The sequence below is a fragment of the Mugil cephalus genome, chromosome 12 (genome assembly GCF_022458985.1).
Source record: "Mugil cephalus isolate CIBA_MC_2020 chromosome 12, CIBA_Mcephalus_1.1, whole genome shotgun sequence".
Taxonomy (NCBI): Eukaryota; Metazoa; Chordata; class Actinopteri; order Mugiliformes; family Mugilidae; genus Mugil; species Mugil cephalus.
Genome location: NC_061781.1, coordinates 24,248,270 through 24,272,182, shown reverse-complemented (window position 1 = coordinate 24,272,182; position 23,913 = coordinate 24,248,270). Strand labels below are relative to the sequence as shown.

At 38.2% G+C, this 23,913-nt stretch overlaps 1 protein-coding gene across 1 annotated transcript in view; it reads right to left on the bottom strand.

Moving 5' to 3' along the window:
* Positions 1-149: 149 nt before the first annotated feature.
* itgav (integrin, alpha V) overlaps positions 150-23,913 on the bottom strand; it is a 43,216-nt gene continuing 19,452 nt past the window's right edge. The window contains exons 8-32 of the mRNA XM_047600564.1: positions 22,844-22,888; positions 22,658-22,701; positions 22,411-22,467; positions 20,328-20,380; positions 19,509-19,584; positions 18,761-18,890; positions 18,124-18,221; positions 17,251-17,344; positions 17,089-17,134; positions 15,982-16,089; positions 15,047-15,102; positions 14,807-14,958; positions 14,286-14,417; positions 14,141-14,208; positions 13,880-14,024; positions 11,087-11,179; positions 9,759-9,838; positions 8,417-8,497; positions 7,847-7,952; positions 7,571-7,729; positions 6,858-6,971; positions 6,575-6,688; positions 5,558-5,665; positions 4,995-5,114; positions 150-4,151 (exon numbers count right to left, since the gene is read on the bottom strand). Of these exons, the coding sequence (XP_047456520.1) occupies positions 4,059-4,151; positions 4,995-5,114; positions 5,558-5,665; positions 6,575-6,688; positions 6,858-6,971; positions 7,571-7,729; positions 7,847-7,952; positions 8,417-8,497; positions 9,759-9,838; positions 11,087-11,179; positions 13,880-14,024; positions 14,141-14,208; positions 14,286-14,417; positions 14,807-14,958; positions 15,047-15,102; positions 15,982-16,089; positions 17,089-17,134; positions 17,251-17,344; positions 18,124-18,221; positions 18,761-18,890; positions 19,509-19,584; positions 20,328-20,380; positions 22,411-22,467; positions 22,658-22,701; positions 22,844-22,888 (2,372 nt within the window). The 3' untranslated portion in view covers positions 150-4,058. The remainder of the gene's footprint in view (positions 4,152-4,994; positions 5,115-5,557; positions 5,666-6,574; positions 6,689-6,857; positions 6,972-7,570; positions 7,730-7,846; positions 7,953-8,416; positions 8,498-9,758; positions 9,839-11,086; positions 11,180-13,879; positions 14,025-14,140; positions 14,209-14,285; positions 14,418-14,806; positions 14,959-15,046; positions 15,103-15,981; positions 16,090-17,088; positions 17,135-17,250; positions 17,345-18,123; positions 18,222-18,760; positions 18,891-19,508; positions 19,585-20,327; positions 20,381-22,410; positions 22,468-22,657; positions 22,702-22,843; positions 22,889-23,913) is intronic.

Genomic DNA, 23,913 nt, shown 5'->3' with positions numbered 1-23,913 from the left:
AAGGTGAATTAGTCCCCAGAGACGTCGAGGTTAAAATGTCCAACTTTAGAGAGAAAATCTGGTACAAAATAAAAGATGAAAAGAATCCAGGTTAATTGTCCAACATGTGGAATCTAGTCAAAGAAATAATTTAAACACGGAACAAAATGTGAACAAAAACATTTTTTGTTTATTTATTTATTTTGTGAAATCATCCCTATGAAATTGTTAATTTTTAATTTCCGTGTGTGAAAGAATACATACATCAAAAAATAGTCAATATTTTCTCATGGCAGGAAGGAGGACAGAAGAGTGGCGTTAAATACAAAACATTAAAAAAAAAAACCCTCAGACACAATAAACCCCGGTGACCGACTGTCTTCAAATCACAATCAGTCGGTTCAGACAGGACGCGTTTCAGAGTTTAAACTCATCCTGCAGAAATGATTCAGCTGTTTAAATGTTAAAGTGAAGAGTTTGTTTGTAAGACTTAAACACTGAAATGAGATGAATCTGTTGTGATCTGATCTAGTTTACACTCACAGACGACTTTAGAAAAATCTTTATAAAATGTTTAAACAGTGCAGTGAAGCCCCTTCAGACACCACTGACCTCAGATCAGTGCTCTTTACCGAACCCTTAGTTACCTTTAATTAAATGGAGTCGACTTAAAGGCAAGTTCTGTTTTGTGCACAGGTAAGAATTTAGCGACATTTAAATTCAAACACGAAAGACACGCTGCAACAAAAAAATCTATTCCCTCAGTCTATAAAACGTGGAGTGAAAGTTGCTCAGCAAAATTTCCCAAAGCAGAAAACTGTATATTAAGTTTTAAATTGGAAACCACAGAGAAAACCAGAAATGAACTCAATTTAATGTTTGAAAGTAATGCTTTAAAAATAAATGTAAAAACAAACTGCAAACTTTTTTGTTTGATCTATTTTGGCATTTTACAATAAAATCCTAATAAATCTGGCATCCGGTTGGTTCAATACGTTTTACTTGTTTCCATCCACACGTGGTTCAGATTTGATCTTAATTTACAGAGAATTCTGTAAGAAAAAATAAAAATAAATGCACATTTCAAACCTTCAAACTCAGCTTGATGGAATCCATGTTAAAAAAAACAAAAAAAAAAAAACACTGTTTGAATGTTGATTGGACAGAAAAAAGGAATAAAATGAATTGTTTACTACCTGTATCTGACCAATAAAATTACTTATTTCATCTTTTATTAATCAAATAGTAAATTAATCTACATTTGATATTATAAAAGAAAACAAACATATGAATTAGTGTTACAAAAAAAAGTTAATAATTGAACAAACTCTTTAACTCTGGAGCCTTGTACATGTGAACACGTGGGTTTCAGGGTTTGCTTTAATTTGGTGACACCAGCGCCCACTAGTGGTGTTAATGCATCTCCGCAGCGTCTGCCGCTAACAACACAAGTTGCTAACAAAGCAACGACACCACTCAGATATCGGTGAAAGCGGTGAAAGAAAAACTTAAGCTTCCCGTGGAGTCGTTTCATGGTGATTTGTTAACTGGATTAATGCTTTTTTTTTTAAACCTATCATGAAACTTTAGACATGAATTCATACCGTGAACCCAATATGGGTGAAATAGGACAGGTTTTTTTTTTGTTCCTTTTTTTTTTATACATATATATATTAACACACAAAGTAACACACACGAATAGACTCATAAAACATGAAACAGCAACTTGCTCTGAAAGCTGCCAGTTGGCACTGAAATCCAAGAAAATATTACTATCTAAAAAAAAAAAAGGAAAAGAAATAAAAACGGGAGCACAACGAAGCCTCAGTGCAGGAAAAGGCAGGAAAGTGATTGTAAGTAACATTTGTATTTAAATATCCCCAATAACCTGTAACAACACAATTAGAGAAAAAAAAAAAAAAAAACATAGATTAATCAAGTCCTTACTTTTGTATTTTTTGGTTTTTGGAATGCTAAATGCTACAATGCTAAGTTCTTGTTAGATATTGCAGTAAAGATATTTGTATCCATCTGCAGCCAAAAGAAAGAAAGAAAGAAATATTACAACTTTTCAGTCTTTTATAAAATTTGCATCCGGCCAGAAAATAATTTCCGAAACATCGCTGCTTCTGCAATGCCCCCTCTTTGCCTGTAGGGGGAGGTACACTGCTTCAACAAACTGTGCTTGGATGCGAGGTTTAACAATCAATCAATTTTACAGAGTGAATTATAAACTAAACACTCATTTCCACTGATTATCCATCATTTTACGAACAGAAAATACTTGCGAAACACTTTCTTGATTGAAATACAGAGGGATTCACCAGTAAAAATTATCATCATGGTTTTTTGTACAAAATACAAAATAAAATACTGAAAACACCCCACCGGCATCCCGAAGCAGAACTCGTTCAGGAGAAGTTCAAACCAGCATCAGACAAGTTTAAAAATACACAACGGTAAATAGAATACCACAACCACCTTAATCCAAAAATAGAGAGCAGCTAATCGTCTACATCAGTTAATAAATCCTTATTGCTGTGTTATTGCTGTTTTATCTCATATTTTAACAGAGCAATCACGCTGCTGGTCGTCGTGTACCCAACAATCCTCAGATCCATCACCTCATTTATGTTTCTGCTTCTAGTTGTGACGGCGCCGTCAACACAATGTCGTCACAGGGTGAAAGTTACAGTCACAAAACTTTAGGAGTGTGTAGCTGACATCAGGATGAAGGCAGAGTCTGAAGACGGGCGTTGGTCCAAGTTCTTGGTGAGGATAAGACATGAACGGTGATGACGTGATGAAGATGGTCTCCAGTGCTGCCTTCAAATGTCACAACAAAGTCCAGGAAGTGGTGAGTTCATGAGCTGGGTTTGCCAACATTTTCAGAATCTTGTAATTTTACATATTTTAGGTAATTTTGAAAGACGTCAGAGGAAAATGCTGATATTCACTTTCATACTTTTGGATTCCCAGCCATTAGCTTGCTAAGCTAAACTAAGCTAAGCTAAGCGGCTAGCATTTCAACGTCGACTACTTTGCGTACGAGACGTCCCAGATAGTAAATACGAGTTCACTAGTTCCATTTGAAGGCAGCATAGGCCCCTCGTTGCCTCTTGACTCGCTCTCATCTGTAAAATCATTTCACTCATTTTCTCTTTTCACCCATCAACAAACTCTTTGTGGCTTTTAAATTGTTGTAAACTCTCGGAGATGATCCCGAACGTCCAAACCTCCACCAATGTCTTTTATAAACTCAGAAGCTCCAGGACAAGTCTTTGTTCTTTGGATGCTTTGTTTGAAAAAAACAAAAATTCTTGACTACATCAGCAGTTTTGGACTTACAGTTCATCAACCATTTTACGTTTGGACCAAAACGAAAAAGAAAAAGAAAAAAGAAACGTGCAAATTAATATCAGGCCAAACTGTGTGTGCGTTGGTGCAAAGAGCCTCGTAGTTCTGGATAAAATACACTGTCACCTTATTTGTTTGTTGGAACAAAACAAAAAAAAACATGAAGCATCCAAACATGTTGGTCAATATATTAAATCAACTACTCTCGTTAGAAGTTGTTCTATATTAAATATGAAGCCAACTGACTCAGCATAAAGACTGGGAACAGAGGAACCGGCTGTTACGTCTCCTTTAAACCATATTTTATGTTCTAAATTCCAATTAAGGCATCGAAGCTGTTTAGTGGCGTTAGCTGGAGACTAGCTGCCTCCCAATGTTCGTAGTTTTTATGCTAAGCTAATGCTAACCTGCTATTTGACCTGGCTTCAGATTTAACACAGACACAATCCAAACGTCTGACTTGTCAGCGAAGGGCGTAAAAAGGAGTGTGTTCCTGAAACCTCTGCAGCCTGACACCATTGTGCAGCGTTTCCTCTGTGACCAGTGTTTTCCAGCCTCTCTTTTGGCACAAACACAAGAAGACTAGTAAAAAATCAAAAGACCTCATCAAACCTTAAACCAGTACCATTATCTGCCGTCCAACAGTCAATACAGTGAAATTCTCTCAGAGGCCATTTTACCCTGATTTCTTCCCTCCTGGACTCTTGCTCACAGTTTGACTTTTAGGCGTCAGTGTTGCCGTTCTCCTCCGGCTGCAGCTGCTCCTTCTCGGTGCAGTCCTCCTGCGGGGGGCGCACTCTCTTAAAGAAACCCAACTGAGGAGGAGAAGTGAAAGAAGTTAATTGACATTTTTTTTTTAAGGTGTGTTCAGTAATCTCTGGGCAAATATAACGGATAAAGAAACAAAGATTTTAAATCCAGACAGAACGGGGAACTTCTTTTTATCGACCGTACACAAAGCCCCGCCCCCAAACGGTCATCATCCAATCATATGCCCTAGCAACTGTTACTATGTAAACAAGGTCTGTCAAGCAAAATGGTGAAGCGGTGAACCAAACAGTGTGGAAGGCTCCACTCAGCTAAATCTCACTTAAATAAACAAGCATACGTACGTCTGCTCCGATAGTGATAGCTAACTAGTTAACGCTGAGCTAGCAAGACACTGTATGGTCACTATTGGTAAATATTAGTAGTATTAGTTAGTATTATTCCTAACTAAAGTTAGTTAACTCAATGTTAGCTAGCTAACTAGCGAGTTCATGTTAGCTAGCTTTAACTTTAGCTGTTGCGTTGGGTCTCAACGCTGTCTTAGCACAAAGATCGAAGACCTGATGTAAATCTTGGGCTAATTTGTTGGCTTCTGGATTTCTTAACAGAAACAACAACACAAACAACAACACAATGTGTAAAAGTCAATAGTGGTGTACTTTCCAACACCACTTTGTTTGTTCTGTACACAAACTCTTGCCAGAGTCACAGCAGAGCATCACATTGTAATGTTTGCTGATGAATCTTATCGTGAAACTGTGTCTATTTTTTCATTTTCATCTATTTTAAACCATTTTATTTGTGTTGTTCTGGCTGCAAACACTATTTGCCCCGTTGGGGATACTGAAGAGAACCTTGAACCTCTGTGCTCACAGTGTTTTGTTCCTCACCTTGTACATGATGAAGATGAGCAACGCCAACAGCAACAGTCCTGCCAACACGGCCAGAGCCACCACCCAGCCTGGCACCGGCTGAGAGACATCAGCAACCCACGTCACCGACACACTCACCTTTAAAACGCAGAAAAATAAAGTTCGGTTTGATCCGTCGTGCACATAGTAAAATATTTAGTCCACAACATTCAGGTTCGCTGTAAGAAGCTTGAATGTTGCTAATATAATTATATTGCTCATAACATATTTTCTCTCATCTTTGTTGGACTGAAACTGATGACTGATTTTATTTCTTTGGAAACACTAAAAATGGTCCACATCTGTTTGTTTCCAAGCTTAGAAATAAATCATGTGACATTCATGTTTGGTTTCAGTTATTCTTCCTCTTCATATTTATTCACATGTTCTACACCGTGTCCCCCTGACAGATGACTTACTTCTTCATTTATTTGAGTATAGAATAAACAGAACTGGAAAGATTGTGCAGGTGGGACCTTAACTTCAGATATGTTTCTATAAATTATACTATCAGACTATATGCTGGTGAGTATGTCTCTTACAGTAGTACTATTGGACGGCAGCTCCACCGCCAGGTTCTTGTACGGCATCTCGATGACGTTGAATGAGGCCGAAGATCGAACCACGTATGAACGATTCTGGTTCTCAGCCTGGAAAAAAAAATAAAAAAACTCACAAAACAGTCTGATGTACTATTTACCCCAGGAAAGAAATTACTGATGTCCTGTAAGTATTTAAATCAGCTCCACATTTACAGATGAACACATTAATGGTTCATGTAATGATTTCATCCGTCTGAACGTATGAATAGTTGCAGTGATATCTCCCTCACGTCTGTCCAAACTTTGAGTTATAACACATCCTTCATTATTCTTAAGTGACAAGAGGCAGAAAAAAAAGCCACGAATCAAACAAAAGTCTTGAAAAAATAAAAAACACATTAGAGGAGTTTTATCTGAGATTATTCGTGTCACCAGACTTATGGTTCAGGTCCCCAGATAAAACTAGTCCTGTGAGAACGGGGCTAAAGTTATGGAGATATAAGCACTGAGGAAAAATCATGAGCAGATATGTACAGACAAGGCTGGAATAACATGACCTCAGTGAAAAGAGAAATATCACAGACGTAGCTTTTACTACACAAGTTCCCCATTAAAAGGTTTTAGTATTTTGAGAACCAGATGTTTCCCAAACTAGAAAGCACCTTTTGTCCAGTGCAATAGTGAGTTTGACAGTTGGTCTTTAATTACCGCTGGACATAATCAGGCTAATGCTAAGCTAACAGGCAGCTAGTTGCACATACAGACTGTGATCATGAAGGATATGTTGAAACTGGGCCTCAGGCAAATCCCCGTAGCCCCTAATTATTAAACTAATTGCAATTAAAAACTAATGAGGAGTTATAACAATAAGATTAAATTATTTCATTGATTTAGTCGAACAAAAAAAACACAAAAGCATCTATAAACAACTTTCTATCAACATAATTTCCATTTTGTGATATCAATACAGTATAGTGACACTATCTAATATTAGCCGCTGTTCGTTTATTTCTTTACCCGGAGGAAGTTTTTGACAGAGAGTCTGGAGTAGATGAAGAGGATGGCGTTCTTCCTCCTCTCCAGACGACCGACTTGACATTTCAGCTTCATACACCCAGCGGTGACACAATCCTGCACAGACACACACACACATACAGGGTTTTATAATATCACGGCTCATATTATAAAATCTAGGAGGAGGTGAATAAAGTGCAGCTCCAGTTATGATGCATAAACATTAAGTCCTGTCACAGCTCTTTATACAGTGTGTGTGTTTGTGTGTGTGTGTGTTTGTGTTTACCAGTGTTTGCAGGTCCGTCTGCGAGTCTCTGGACTCCAGGTCTCTCTTGTGTCGGTCTCGTCCCTCAGTCTCTCTGACTGGAACACTGGTATTTTTCTGAGAGGTCAGTGGGTTCTGACAAAGAGAAATAAAAAGTAAACTAATGACCAGCGTGTGCAGCATCTGGTGGGAAGTAACCTGATGAAGCTCAGTGATCGCTGTCTGTCTGTGATCTCTATCTGCGACTGAAGGAAAGTTTGGGTTCTCCTGCTCCACCGAGACCAACAGCTCCTTCTTAAAAAGTGGAAACCAATCACTTTGGTTCCTCCAAATCCAGCATGGAGACAGCGATAAGCCACATTTTTCCCAGTCTCTCTGTATTTACTGATACATTTCACCGTGTTTTTACCACTCAGTGACGTCAATGCATACCCACTTTAAAAAAAAAAAGATGGATGCAGAGCAAATTAGAAAATTAGAAATTAGATTATTGGTCCTCTAATTGGGAAATTGAATCTCTCTATATGTAAACCAACCAATGCACTCACCACCAAACATATCCATCTAACACATTACAGTCTTTGTTCAGTTGTGTTATTGCATTCAGAATGAAACCTTGGCTGAGTTTCCACAGTAAAACATTTCCCACAGCTGCATTATCCATTCACCTTATAAAAATGATCAATCTGTGTCCTGTTTTCATTCCTGTTTGCTCATTCTGATGTGTGTCTTACTGAGATGTTGAGTGGGTTGATCTCCATGTCCGTGGTGCAGTTCATGGGTCCCTCGGTCTCGAAGGAGGTGATGTAGAGCAGAGAGCCGTTCTTAAACTGGTACGGCCACTCCACCTCCAGCGCCGCCTTACTGATGGTACTGGGCCCGTTATTCAGGAGCTGAAAGGAACAATGAGAAAACACAGAGAAACCACCGATACGTAGAATTAATGCCTCACGTCTGTACGTTAATCGACCTGTTGACCAATTACGATTACTGACAGGAGGCTAACGTACCTCGTAGACGTGCATTATTTGTGGTCCGATGTCGTCTCCGACCACAGGAGGGTCTTTAGGTTTCCAGTTCGCGATGGGAAGAAGCACCTGACTAGGAGATGAGGACCTGGAGGCGCACGAAGACACATTATACAATCTGAAGCTACAGAGATACAGTAACAGTACAGTGGTCTCTAGACTCATTTAACAACTATTAACAAGGGTTTTTTGCCACTTTGGTTTGAGGGAACAAGCTATAATTCCAATATTGACCTATTATTTACATATTTAAAGAGATAAAAATTATAATTCAATTTTTAATTTGATGTATAAAACCCCCTGGATCGATTTTGTTTTAAAGATATGTATGGCATTTCTTGCATCCTCTTATTAGAAAGTTAGTTAGTTAAATATTGTGGAAATAACACAAATCTCTGGGTTGTTTTAAAACTGAAATATTTCCAAATTAATTGAATCCAATCAGATCAGAGCCTTGTCAATCGAAATCAAATTTAATTCAATTAATCAGCAGTGAAGTTAGAAATAATTTGAGCCACTTGAGGCTTTAACTCATCATCAACTCATTTTTACCCTCTGATGGAGACTTTAGCGAGGACCTCCAGCTTGGTGATGCTGGACACTCGAGCGCTGGTGTTGTTAAACTGGTTGGAGCTGAAAGAAACAAACACAGGAAACAGGAAATGAATACAAATATGGACACAGACAGAAAAAGCAGCTTCAGTGAATGATTTAAGGAAAAAGCCACCGGGTGGCGCTGCAGCCTGTGACGGGACAGAGTTACTGAGGTCACAGATTATGTTTGATTAACAAAACAACAGCCTGTATAAACACCAATTATTACACAGACATAGACAAACTTTAATGATCCACGAGGGAAATTACTTCGTCACAGTTGTAGTAAAAAACACAAGAAAGATAAAATACAATGAGATTGGAATAAAGTAAAAATATCTAGTAAAATAAAATAAATAGTGTAATCAAAACATTTTTACAGAATTAGCATAATGAACAAAGAAGAAGAAGAAGTTGATGCGGTTGTTTGGCCGGTTGCATAGCAACAGCAGCATGAAATGTAACCGAGTTAAAGGTTAAACCTTCAACCTTTCTCGTGTGTGAGAAAAGACAAATAAAGAGGCAGATTTAAGTAGGATTTAAAAGGTTATTGAGGGATCAAACCACAGGACACCAACATTTAAATCAGGGGCTCGACGTGAGAAGCGACGTAAAGCAGAGGAAGCATAAACTACATATTTACATACACGGAACAAAAGGAGGTTTGTCATTAACACGTGTTTCATTTGCTTAAAGATACAAAACAAACAGGTCAGAAAAAGCCCCAGAATTAAGAGAGAAGAGAGAAGAGAGAAGTGGTGCCACACATTTAAAGAGCAGCAGATCCATCATTCAGTCAGACCGTCAGTGAGGGAAACCAAGGACTAAAACCTCTCATTATCATACCTCTCTCCACCCCCCCCTTTCTCTTTCACCCTTAAACACACACACACACACTGACACAGAGGAATGTGAATGTAGTGTGTGTAGCTTCCTTTAGATTCAGGGGTTTTTGTCATTCAGATGAGTGTGAGGAGAAAAAAAAAGGCTGCTTTAATGAATAAAGTTAATACTCTGAGCTGGAGGCCGACTGTTAACTGTTTGTTATGTCAGACAGATCAGTGTGTAGGGGATTTTAATTCTGCCTGGAGGAGGAGCTTCAAAAAAAACAAAAAACACCAATGTTCCTATAAAAATTAGAATAAAAAAAGCATTTTCTTAATGTTCTCAGTGGTTTCAGCCGACACAGCTCTTACTTCACAGACTCTCTGGACATGTGGCTGCTCTGGGGCTTTATTGTTTTACAGCGTGTGAAGACATTTATTGACCACATATATATATAAAGACTGCAAACAGGTACCTGACTATCTGCAGGTCAAACTTGACGGACGTGTCCTCCTCTGACAGCTGGTGGACGCTGAACTTCAACTCAGCCAGAACCTGAAGGACGAGACGTCCGAGGACCAATCAGGGGGCAGGAAAACACAAACGAGCAACAATCAACTGTCATCGTGTAGAGAAACAGACCTGCATTCATTTTTACGTAATGTTCATTTAACCTCCTGAGACCCTGCGTCCTCATACGGGGACGTTAAGTTATTTATGCTTATAAACGTTTCTGGTTTCATATATTGACTAATTAGCAAGTACTCGTTTGAGGACATTGGGACTTCATTGTTTGCAATTCTGTCTTTGCTCAGCCATGTTCAGGTATTAAAATAAACAGTTTTATGTTCTGTCACACATTGGTGACTTCTTTATCATATAAATAATGAAATAATCCCAGTGTCCACATATGAGGACATAGACTTTGTCAAAAAAGATGACTACTTCCTGTTCAAAGATCTCAAATACAGAGGAGAAATTAAAAATGCAGACCAAATAAAAACTCGGGTATCAGAAGGTTAATATTAGCATCATTTGCTTCCTTCATCTTTTCTTGACTTGATGAACATGTCTCCAGTACTTTAAGACATTACATTTTACCAAAATAACTGGAAATAGAAAAACATTTCCACATCCAGTAGAAGGTGATTTTGCATGATGTCATAATGACTAAGCTAAGCTAATGCTAACAACAGTTTAATATAATGGAGCAGTTATGGCTCAATACATATCGTGTTAGAGAAACTGTAAATTTAGGTCAATTAACGTTTAAATCAATATCGTAACCAAACACCTAAAGACATGAAAAGATACGCGATCCTTCTTCCATTTCCATCCCTTTATTCTCTTTTATCCACAGAATAATGAGACACGGTTAATGCTTTGTTTTGGTTACTAGATGTTCTGTTAAATCTTTGGGTTTTAAGTGAACTTAACTATAATGTTCTTCGGATCCTTTTCTCTGATTAACTGAAAATAATGAGCATATGTGAATCTATGTGAATGTAGAGTCCAACACTCATCTTCTCCCCAATCAGCTGTTCTCTAACTCTAACAGGAAGTTAACATTTGCTCAGGGTTTTTTCTCCTCTGCTAATCTCCAACTTCTATAAAAACACAATGGTTTAAAATCCACTCTAACGTGCGTTACTGACATTTGTGCCGAGTACAATATCACAGTTTTATTGTTTAATGCCTTATGTTACCGCGTAATGAAGTACAGTAATTGCATTACTCTTGTAACGAGTTACTCCCGACACTGCATGTCTCTGATCAGCGTTTATTGTTTATTGATTCACTGACCTTGGTTCCTTCTTTCATGGGGTTTCCCAGCTCACACACAACCATCTTGGGCTGGTTCTCTGTCTGGTAAGCACAGGACAGTCTGGAGAGGGTCTGTAGCAAAACAACGACAACATCATCATCATCATCATCAACATGATCAACATCATCATCATCAGACAGAACTGGTCAGAGATGTCAAAGAACAAGTGTCTCTAGATAATAAACACTGGGTTCCAACATTTATGTCTCCAGATTATCTCTCATGGTGAATTTATTTCTTTACAGGAGGAATTTTGACTTTCTTAATTCAAAACCCAGAAAGATTATGAGCCTTTTTTTGTTTGTTTTTTTCGCCACATCTCTCCCATATATCATTTTAAATAAACTGCACTGAAATGACATGGCAGTTTACCATTTTGCCTCAGTAGCCGGGTTTACATGGAGACTGTTTTTGAAGGTTTCAAGTCACGTGAGGTGATCTATTTATGTTCCACTAACTTTAATCAGGACGGTCGTTTTACAGACGTGTGCAGATCAACGAATACATTTTCCGTCTAAGCGTGAGATAATGTCCAGTTCTTTCAGAGTTGTTATTTAAACCAAACTCTCTCCAGTTGAGGAAACATCTCTCGAACGTCATTGCATGTTTACATCAGGACAGAGCATGCTCAGACAGAACGGAGCCTGAACTCATCACATGACTTTCAGGAATATTCTGCCCCTTTGAAGAAGGTATATTCCAACTGAGGTGTTTATATGGAGCATGTTCAGTGCAATCGGAATATTTGGCTCTATGTGAACCCAGCTACTGTTCCATTCACGTCAATGTCGAGCCATGGACACGGGGACTGAAGGTTTAGTGGATGACTTGTAGGTAAAGAGCGTCTTTGTGAATGAGAAGATGGCAGAAAATGGCGTAATTAATTGAATAGCAGTAAAAAGGGCTAAGCTAATTTGTGGGTGGTTGAGCCGCGGCAGCGTAGATGGGGGTGAATCCAGGACGCTGCGTAGTGGAAAATTACATTTTTATTTTTACTTCTCTCATAGACGCTGTCTGCATTTCATTCTGTGACCTTTCAGCCCACGAGTTGATAACAAGTCAAAATAAGTTCACTGAAAGTTCATGATAATTGCAACATTACGTGGCACTTCCTCCTGACCCTCCCCCCTCCTTTATATACAAAAGATGTAAGTAGGTGAAAGTATTTCCCACGCGAGGACTATAAAACTTTAGAGTTGTAAAGTAACAATCAGTATCAGCATAATCTGTGGGTTTTACTCTGTGTGTGTGGCTAGGCCAGTTAGCTGGTGTCTTCTTGTTGGTTGCTAGCTGGTAGCTGACTGCTAGCCTGCTAGCCTGCTAGCTGGTAGCTGACTGCTAGCCTGCTAGCCTGCTGGTTGTTTGTTTCATTCAGACTGAGCTTCTCAATGTATGGGATCTGAACATCTTATCCTGTGCAATAATAAATGGCTAAACCCAACAGACGAGCCTATTTAAGCCTATATTTATTCATATTTATTCATATTCACTCAGATTGTTGACATTACAAGTGCGATGAATGAGCGAATTAGCAATCAGCATTTCCAATAATACACCAGATGATTTTGATATTGAAGAAAACTTTAAAAGTTGACGTTTTTAAGGAATTTCTGTGTTGTTGTTTTTTTTTCTAGAGGTAAGTGGGTTAGGATATTATATTATATTATATTATATTATATTATATTATATTATATTATATTACATAAATATGCATTTAAGGCGAGACATGGAGGCAAAAAATGTTTTTTTAACCCACTGATCAATTTTGGTTCATTAACATATCTTCTATCAAACTAGTTGAAAAAATGGTCAAAATGCACATTTATGTCTTCATTTCACTAAACTTTGTCTGCGTCGTGTTTGTAATTTACTCCTAAATTCTCTAAAAGTCGTCTTTCTTCTGTCTACTCGTCTCTACTCCGGCGTATGAGCTACTGTTGTGAAGCTGTTTTTCTCCTGTCAGGTCCAAATATGGTCACATCCTTTGTATTGGCAGCCAATCATGAAAGTAGAAAAGCTGATCTGAAGCTTAACTCTCATTGGTGATTGGTTGAAAAGTGACGGGATATTCTGCCGCTCTGTGTTTATCTGAGAGAGACATTTCAAAAATGCTGTGAAGTCTGATATAAGAAGAAAATTTACAGCTCAAATTAGAAAGAAAAGTCAAAGAGGGGGAAGTCAGACGATCAGCAACGGACTTATAGAAAATTTACCTTGACATTTTGATATTTTATATGTTGATATGATCATATGATGTGTTTTGAGGGAAGTGAGTAGATTTGGTTTTGGTTCATAGTCGTTTACAATAAAAATATACATGATTTTACAATGTAAAACTTTAAAGGCCGAGTTTTTCTGCTACTCTGAGCCAGAAATCTCCACTTCAGTAGAACTTACACAAACCAAACTTTCCAGATTTACACCTAAATACATTCTCCAGGTGTTTACAGAAGGGATTCATCATGTTTTTTTTTTTTTTTTGGACTGTTGAGAGTATTTTGTGATGAATGGAGAAATATAAAGAGATATCCATAATTCCCTCTGTAAATAGCTGGAAATCTAATATGTAAACAAAATGAAACAAGAATTTTGAACTTCTCTTTGGCCATTATTTAGATTTCTCTTCTGTGGAAATGTATGCAAACGAGTGCAGATTTAACTAGATATTTGCATATTTAAATAGAAATTCACAGGAAACTTGTGACACAAAAAATGATTGCTAAGACTCACTGTGAAGAGAGTGTGTCTAAGTAAAGTTTTGCCAGCGTTACCTCGCTGCGGACGACCCCGGTGAAGTCGGCCTGCTGTGGAGGGTAAACGTGGAGCTCGGCCTCGTAGGCTCCTTCACCCCGATTCTCAGCGCTGACCTGAAGCGTGAGGGCGTTATCGTCACCGATGTAAATCTGCTTACGATCGCTGCAGCAAAGCAAAAGAACAGTTCACTTAACACCGCGTCTCATTTCAGCAAATACTTTTAAAATGGAACTGGAAGAAAGGTGTGATTAGGTTGAATGGGTTGAATAGTTTCTCACCTCTCTACTGACAACGTGAGGTTAGGTTTACAGATGTTGTCGGCTCCACAGTCCAACAGGATGTGACCCTGACAGAGGAGAGAGGAACAGTGAATGAAGACAAGGAAACAGGACAAACAGAACAACACACGGCGGCGTCAGGTACCTGCTTGGTGGCGTTTGGTTGGTTTGAGGAGTCGACGATGGGCATCAGTCCGGTTTTGTCTGCAGCCTGCTGGGAGTCCAGACTATACTCCATCACCACGGAGATGGGAGTGATCTTATCTCGAAACTCATCCTGAGATTTAAAAAAAAAAAAAAAAAAGATGTAGATAGAAAGATGAAAAAAGAAAAGAGCCAAATGTTAACTTTAGTTTCATGTCTAAGTAGCAGGTCCAAAAGTTTCCCTGCAAAACACTAACTTCTACTGTTAGTGGTCATAATGTTATGCTTGATTGGTGTAAATATCAACTACAACTGAATTTAAATCAATAAAATAGAAAGGAGTTCCACACTATGTCGAGGAACATCAATAATTATGAGTCTGATAACTTGATGACGATGAAATGCAAAACAAAAACGTAAAGAGTTGAACTGGAATCAGTCACTTGTTTGTACCAACGGAGAAATTTACGAGTTAAAATCAGATCTGTCCATGCGTCTCATGTAAAAAGTGTCCCGCCCCACCTTCAGGTAGACGTCCTGCTCCTCACAGGACGGGCCTTTGCCGTTGGACAGCGTCATGTTCTTGAAGTACAGATATGTCTGGCTGTGCAAGAAACGGGCGCGTTTGGTCGAGTCCTGCTTCAGGCGGTCCAGCGTGACGTTCACACGGAAAGCTGGAGGAGGGGTCGGGAAAGAGCGAGAAGAGTTAAAACCGAGTGCTGCAGAGCTACAGGCGTCACTCACAGGCAGAGAAAAACTCACTGAGCATCGCTGGAGCCCCGCTGCCGCTCGCCTGCAGACAGTACTTCACCTTAAAACTGGAACACACATTAAAAAAAATCACTGCATCACAGAGAAGAAGGATTCAAGGATTCAAGGATTGTTAACCATAGTAACTACAATATACAGATACTAACTATAATGTAGATACTATTTAACAGTTAAAACAAGATAAATGAGGTAGAAATATAAATAAAAACGGCAACAAACAGCGTGAATAACAGCAAAGAATGAAGGTGAATTTTCTCCGGTTGTTTTCAGATCCAATGATTTGAATCAGAATCAGAATCAGATCCTTCATTGATCCTTAAAGGAAAATGTTTTGTATAATCTGTTCACCAAAGCAGTTACAGTTCCGATGTAAGAGAGTAAAATGCAAATAGGGTAAAGTAATATAAGAAAAAAATACATAAAGAGTTAAAAATAAGACGCCTATAAGCCCAATAATCCTGATGCAACATGCTGTTATATTTGTGGGGATGTGCATGTCAGGTTAGTACGTTGTAGAGCTGCAGAAGCATGAATCCAGCTTTATACGATACAATAAGAACAGATTGTTATTGTTTTAATCTGAATTTTTGTTTAGCTGGACGAAGCGAGCTAAAAGATTAACGTTTCAGAAATGAGTCTTCTTCCTGAGAGTTTCATGTTTGGATCAAAAAAGTTGCTCAAAAGTAGAAAAAATGTACATAAGAGGAGACATAAAAATCACAAACTGAAACTAGCAGTTGAGTCCTGGGTGATAAACAGGAGCTAAGAGGCCACTGGATTTACTTTCTACACTCATTAGATGCAGAACGTCACAGAAAAGGATGAGAGCGTTTATGTGTGAAGCTTTAAATAATGTAAAATATAGGCAGGTTTAAAACACATAAAGATGAACGTGGGCTGTTGAGGAGAAAAACACGCAGACTCACCACGACACAGACGTGCTGGTACCAGGAAGTGTGCAGGTCTTTTCCTCGGGGTTGATGATCGTAGGCGTCATATCTATCGTGGCGTTCACTCTGATCACTGGACGGGATCTGAGAGGCAAACAGTGACGCATGAAACAACATCCTGTTTGTCATATACACAACATCATTATCATGTCTTTATTTTATGTCTATTTTAAGTTTATCTGAGTATCTTCAGTAGCTTGTTTTTGGACCCTGCTCCATCTGTGTTTCACTGTATTTGTACATTGACAATAAATATATCTATAACTATATCACATGCTGATCATTTTTTTCTAATTTAATGAGTCACACATTCTTTCTTTAATTATATCTGTTTAACTTCTGTGTCACTGAATGTTTTTGCATAGATATATAGATAGATGTATTTATTTCCAGTCAATCTTGTGAACTCTGCAATGATGCAAAACATTTAGATGCTTTAATTTTTCAAACTTTGTGCCTAAAATCTCACTGTAACCTCTGAGGGAAGCAGTTTTATTTAGGAAAACATGAAGAACCAGTGCCTCCAACTGTGACTAGTTGCATCACAGATGCTTTAATTACCCTGAAGATCCTGTAGAACTATGGGTTATTACATTTAAATATACACAGTAGCATGCACACGAAGAAAGAATCAATTTATTCTAACCAGACGGGAAACAATCATGGTTATTAGGAGGTTATATTTTCCTATTGACCAGATTTTTATTCTGACTATTAGCGTCCACATAAACACAAATAATGTTCTCATGAAGTTACTTTGTATTTATTTACACTGTAGAAAATTAAGACCAGTGAATTTCTTGTTTGTATAATTTCTAGGAGGAGTTATGAGCTGTACCCTGAAAAAGGTGAATCGGGTTAATAATACAATGTAATTATAACTAGAAATGCAGCAGGATAAAGACCCTGAAGGGGTTAAATGTGGCCAGTGGCAGCAAACTGAATGAAAACAGAAGCTCTTTGATATCAGAGGTGGCCTCGCTCGTTAAACTCCTCGGCTTCTATGGGGGGGGGGGGGGGGGGGGGGGGGGGCACAGCGGGGGGAGAACACACACTAGCAGAGACACAACCATGTAGGATTACCTGTATAAAACAGCTTTGTCTGCTCCAAACACTCCAACTATTAAATCTGTAGGACACAAACACACATCAGCTTTTTTCACAGTAGCACTAAAGACATTAATTAGTCTCCTGCTGCTTCCTCTTTGTGTGTGTGTGTGTGTGTGTGTGTGTGTGTTAGTCTACCTGGATACCCATTCAGGTCTATGTCAGTGTTTCCAGACATGGAGTATCCAAAGCTGGCAGGCATGTAGCTGGACGCCCATTTGCCCTGAAGGGTCTGAGAGACAAAGCAAACGAGGCAAACAACGAGTTTTGTTTCGCGTCTAGTTTTTGTAGTTTTAACCCTACTTCCTGTTTATAATCGACTACCAGCTGATAACGCCACAGGAAATGTTTGCTGCCTTGAGTCATCGGCCTGTTCAACTCATCTGTACGTGACAGATAACACTCTCCTTCACTCATTCTGTTTTCATTGTGTATTCACTTATTTTCATAATTCTTTTAAATATTGTTTATATAGTATATTGTGTTTTCCTCTTATATATGTTGTATCTATATGAGTATATGAGTGCACATGTATATTGCTGCTGCAACTGTGAAATGTCCCAGTTTGGGATGAATAATGAACGAATGAATGAATGAATGAATGAATGAATGAATGAGTGTGCATGCCTATCTATCTATCTATCTATCTATCTATCTATCTATCTATCTATCTATCTATCTATCTATCTATCTATCTATCTATCTGTCATTAGCACATTTGAGATGTGGTGGAACAGGAGATTCTCATCATAGATGTGCAGCCGACAAATCTGCAGCAACTGTGTGATGTTATCATGTCAATATGGACCAAAACCTCTGAGGAATGTTTCCAACACCTTTTAACATGCTATGCTATGCTATGCTATGCTATGCTATGCTATGCTATGCTATGCTATGCTATGGCCTGTTTCCTCCAGGGGATGAATGACGTATTTTTCTATTCTGTCTGAGTCTTTCGGTTTCTGCAGGAATCTGACCATAACATGGTAAATTGAGTTTATGTAAATCTACCTGTGAAGGTATCGGGTCGGGTCCTTGAGAGCGGCCGTTATGGATGTAGACCAGGCCGTTGCGGTCGGGGCCTCCGTAAGGAGCAGAAATGGCCACATCTGTGTGGAGGATGGAGAGAGAGAGAAAAAGAAAGAGAGACGAGGAAAGGAATTAAGGAATTTTAGGGTCTGAAGCTTTTTGTCTTTCTTTGTATGTTTGAACAAAATATAGTAATAAATGACGGGAATATTTTGGACAATCGTCGTAGCCCGGACGTGTTTTTTTCCTAATATGAGTGAATGTGACTTGAAGCGTTCACTGTTGGTAGCTGAACCATAAATAACCTGTATTTATATTAGGACCAGCCTGAAGGGCTCAAACATGAAGTGGAGACCAGACATCAGAATATACACAAATAATAAAACTGCTTATTTCCATACGGTACAAATAAGGGACAAAATAAGAACCTGATGAGCTTCGTACGTAGGAGACTTTGGATCCACGTTTTTAACCATGAACCATCCAACGACACCAGAGGTAGGTGAGTGGGATGTAACACATGTTTGAGGCTTTAAAGTGAATGTTTGGGTTTGGTATGATGAGATTTAGATGAGGGTCGTCCTCCCGGTAACAGGAAGATGGACCATTTGTCTCTTACCGTTGTATCCGTCCAGGTCCAGGTCTCCCAGCGCTGCGATGGCAGAACCGTACCTGGCGTAAACCTCAGTGCCCGTCAGCATCTGAGGAGCCTGGAAGGAAAATCCACCTTGACCCAGGTACACAGACACCTGGAGAACACACACACACAGTTATGTTTTCAGGAGGAACAACAGTGACGCATCAGCTTCTTCTTTTTTTTTTTTGGTTTGTTTTTTGCTCTGCTCTCCATTATGGACAATCCATCCCATCCACTACACCAAACGCTAGAGGGACGGAGGAGACTGATCCAGCTCCGTTACCATAGTGAACTTCTTTTATCCCTTATTCTATCCAGCTGCATAACAGTCAACTTTAACCAATTAATTAGACTAAATGAGTCTAATAACAGTATAACAGTACAGAGATTTACAGTACGAGACATTTATCGTTGCTCAAAACACATGTATCATTCCTTGTGTAATAAAACTGAAGTAGAATAGAGGAGATAAAAGTAAAATACGAGACATTAAAGTAAAGTAGACATCAGAGTATTGTCCTGGCAGCTGTAGTGATGCCCGCCATAATTACTGGCAGTTGACTATCTGTTATGTTTCAAATTTGACACTGATATGTCCTTTTACAGCCAATTTGTTAAACTGCCTATGCATTGCCTTCTTCTTCTGCATGCACGTTTTTACTCAGACGACGTTTATGACTAAAAAGAATTTACATTTTGCAAGGCAGTGAATGTTTAGAGTGTCTCCTACCTGCCCAACCTCCCTCAGCTTTACATCTGAGCCTCTGTCCATGAAGAGGGGGGCTCCGATCAGCAGATCCAACTCCCTGAAACACAGACACAGGAAACCAAATGTTTGGCATTTATATGCATTTACACACATAATTCCATTTACATCCGATTTTTCTTTGGTAAACACATACGAGAAACCGAGGTCATACATGAAATGTGTAGCAGAGCAATCGAACCAATAACAGTTTGGAAAACATCTCAGGTTCATCGGATTGTTTCTGATATTTCTTTACGCAATTAACAAATACATTTGGACAATTCTCCTAAGACAGCACAGTGTGACAGTGATTCACATCAGTGAATTTAAGTGTTGACTTGTTGGAGCCTGTTTTATCCAGAAAATGTCCATCTTAAGATGAAGGTGTTCAACCATGACAGAGTTCATCATTTCCTGGTTATCGAAAGTAGAACATGCAACAGATACAGCTTAGGGAGTGCTCCAATAATATAAAATGAAAACACAATTTTTAATCTGGTTTCAGATTCAAATCACATTCAAATCATCTACCTGCATTGTTTTAGTTCGTCACAAATATATGTGAATGTGTTAAAATTATGAAATCCCTCTTCTCCTTTTTCTGACAGGCAGGTTTTGAAGCCTCCTGGTGTGAATTCTAGAGAATTTTAAATCTGGTTTCACTTAGCGGGATGCGCAGTGTGTTGCTGAGAGTTGCCAGAGGACAACAGAGGTTATAAAAGTCCTCGTGTGTCTTTAAATTCAGTAGCTGGGAGCTCTTGCAGCAGAAAATGACAGAGCTCAGTTCGTTAGAGGACTCACCCGTCATTGTTAACGTCGGTAGCAGACACCGAATGTCCGAAGTAAGCAGCCATCTGCAAGACAGAGGGAGATGATTAAATGTTTAGACGTGTAGAAAGAGACATTTTATCACAAAAGACGAAAGATATTTTTCATATTCCAAGAGAAACACATACACACAGACACAGGTTCTGGGTTTTGTAAAGTCTAAAGACAACTTGGATTCTCATTAACCGCATGTAAATTAGAGGTTGAAAAAATATCGATATGGCAATGTATCGTGATATTTTTTTCTTCCGATACAATATCGATTTTGAATGTCTTAATAATTAAAAGAAAACGAAAGAGTCATGTTTTGGGCCGATTGTGAACGACTTCCATACCTCCACCACTACAAGTGCAAAAAAATTAGAAATGGATCATTTGTCTTAACCCTTTGATTTGCGTTTTGCTTTTGTAGTAAACAATAAAATGCTTAATTTCTAACCCAGTCATTCAGTTTATAAGATACACAAAGTTGCCCATGTGTGAACACTTTATATATATACAAATATCTAAGCTGTGGCTTTTATACTTTTTGAGCTTTGATGCTTTTGAACAGATCATACAGCTTCAGCATTTATATTATATGAATCTGTACAATCGTATGAACATTTTAATAATATTGATATGTCAAAATACTTAGTTTGCAATGCACAATATTAATATAGATTAAAAACTAATGATATTTAATTGCGATTAATCTTGTTTCTTAGTGTGAAAGTCATAGAGTTAATATTGCATCTTGCCTCAATTTGCCCAGTGAATTGTCACTGTCCTCTGATGCACATCAGACACAAACATCATGTATTTTAAGCTGCATTTAAAATTTCTCAGTGAACTAGAGAGAATATTACAATATATCGAAATATCATAATATCGCAAAAATGTATCGTGACCCAGGTATCGGATACATATCGTATCGTGTAGTTAAAAAATAATAATAAATAAATTAAAAAAATAAAACACAGTAATTTTAGTAAAACCTGATCCAGATCTCGGCGTCATAGTTTGATTTAAAATTAAGTCTTGTACATAAAAAAATGAAGAAAACGTATTCTGTATCTTATATCAGTTCTCTTTTTGGCAAGTTACTGATTACAAGGCTGCCGACATTTAGGCGGCTGGATTATGACCATGCAATAAACCATTTGCCAAATTAGTTGTGTTATTAATTTCATGAAATAAGAACAAGTTTTATTCTTAAAATCTAATTTTATGAGACTTATTTTGGCAGTTTTAACAACAACCAGCTTAAGATTCTTTATCAGAACTCTAAAATGATTAATTAATCATGCATCATCTCAATGTTTGAGACTATTCTTGACAGAAAGACTTTTAAATTAAGTTAAATTAAGTGTTCAAGAATCTCTTTGCTTTACGCTTCCACAACAACTACAACGCTAAACCGAAGAACAACTCTCATTATCCTCTAGTGCCTCGTGAAAACCGTCATATGTTCATTCCAACCAATAAAAGAGGCAGATAAAAAACAAACAAACACAACCCTTAAGACTAACACACAGTAAAATGGCCGTGATAAACAGAGGGAAGACGAGACGTCTGAGAGTCAGAGAGGAGGAGACAGAGATCTAAAGCAAACTGAAATATGGACGGACAGACCTTCAAAGAGAGAGAAGCAGGAAACTGATAAAAAGAGAGGTCAGTGGTTTCAGAGGGTGAGTTATGGAGGACGGACAGGAAAGTGAAGAGGAACTCTGTCATTAACTCAGCTGATGACAAGCAGTTTCCGTTAGAGAAAGAAAGAAGGAAGTGCTCTTTTTTATTAGTTTTATTTCTTGGATTTCATCCTTTGACTTTTAAGTTGTCAACCAAGAATGTGCTGGAGCCTGAATTTGGGCTAAAAATCAAAGGATTCAACCTTCAGCCCTACATTTATTTAATCAACCTGACTGGTCACATTGGAGACATTTTTATGCCGACTGTTCTTTTAATCTGATTATAAGTGGAATAATAGTGTCCGCGTAAATGCAGGAGATTTGTAAATCTGAATGATGCATTTTTAAAAAGTGACAAACTAGTTGTTTAGTTTCCTGCATCTCACCTGGGAGCCGGTGAAGTTGATCATGGAGCCCATGTTATCACCGTTGAAGATGTTCACCTGAAACAGCAAAACACAACAGATAAGATCAGCTGAGCTTCACACATTAATAATCACACCTCAAAAAGCTTTTTCTGCACCGACCAAGCGTTAAAATAAGAATCTAATGTTTCAGAAGGTGTGAGTGTGACTTCCAACTAATTTTTACTTTTGGCTGAAGATGACGTATGTACGACATATTGAGACTTACGTAACCCATTGCCTGGCTCCCCCTGGGAACTCCAGTCGCGTAATCTGTGACAGAGACAGAGAGAGAAATTTTAACGAGTCTAATCAACATCTACTGTAATACACAAGTTATTTTCTGTGTCGGCTGATGTTTAACACTGAGCATGCCGTTCGTGAATAAATTAGATAAACACAAGCCTGCTATTACCTTGCTTTCCATCTTTGTTGAAGTCTCCAACAGTCACAGAATATCCTGGAGAACACAGACACGGATTCACTCAGTAAATCTACACACAACTCTGCTGCTGTTTTCTCTATCAGGCCTCCAGACGTAGAAGAATTTTAGTTTGTTACTTGTGTTTTCCATTAAAGCTCTTAAAATGGATGCAGCCTTGTGATGCTTCGTTTCTGCTCGATTAAATCCAGTTTCCAGAAGGGACAGAAACATGGAGATGTTTGGAAGAGTTGTTTAATAACACGAATAAAGCCTTAATCAACGTGGAAGCAAAGTCATAAAAGTGGAAACAATTCATAACGTTTTCAATAACGTTGGAGTTAAGTACAAATAAAATGCACTTCTTTTATATTTGTGTATTTTGGGGATGTAAACGCATATATCTGATGTTATGTTATGTTTATTTCATTGAGAGTGTCCCAGTCGCTCTGCTTGGGTGCTTTTCTAAAAAGAATAATCATCAACAGGAAATGAGACAAACAAAGTTCATGATCAGAACAATAATATTAATAATAATAGACAACAATAATAAAAGAAAGTCCACATTTATACGTGTGAACATTGTTGCTTTTAGTCCTCTGCTGAAAGCTTTGGCATCAGTCTCCAGTTTTAAGTGAGTGAGTAAAGGGATCAGATCCTTTTATTTATTATCCATGTAAACGGTCAAGGCTCAGCCTCAGTTTAGACCAGGAAGAACTTTGTGCAGGAATAAATTAAGAGATTCATCTGTCAAATTATTGATCCATAAATCCCAATGCTTGGACTTAAAACTGTTACTTAGGATGCAGTAAAACTGCTGCTAAAGCTGCAGCGTGTCCATTAAATCCATTAATTAATTTAAATGTTTACAGAATGATTTAGTTACAAAAACAGAAATTTAGAGATTTAATTATGAATTTTTTCCCCAATTTATTTTTATTCGTCTTTGTTTTAAAAATTTACTTTACATGTCATTTCTACAAAGCAGAAGTGATCCCCCCCCTCTGTAACTTCCACCCTTCCATCCATTAATACACCACACCAAAAAAACTAAGCTAAAAAAA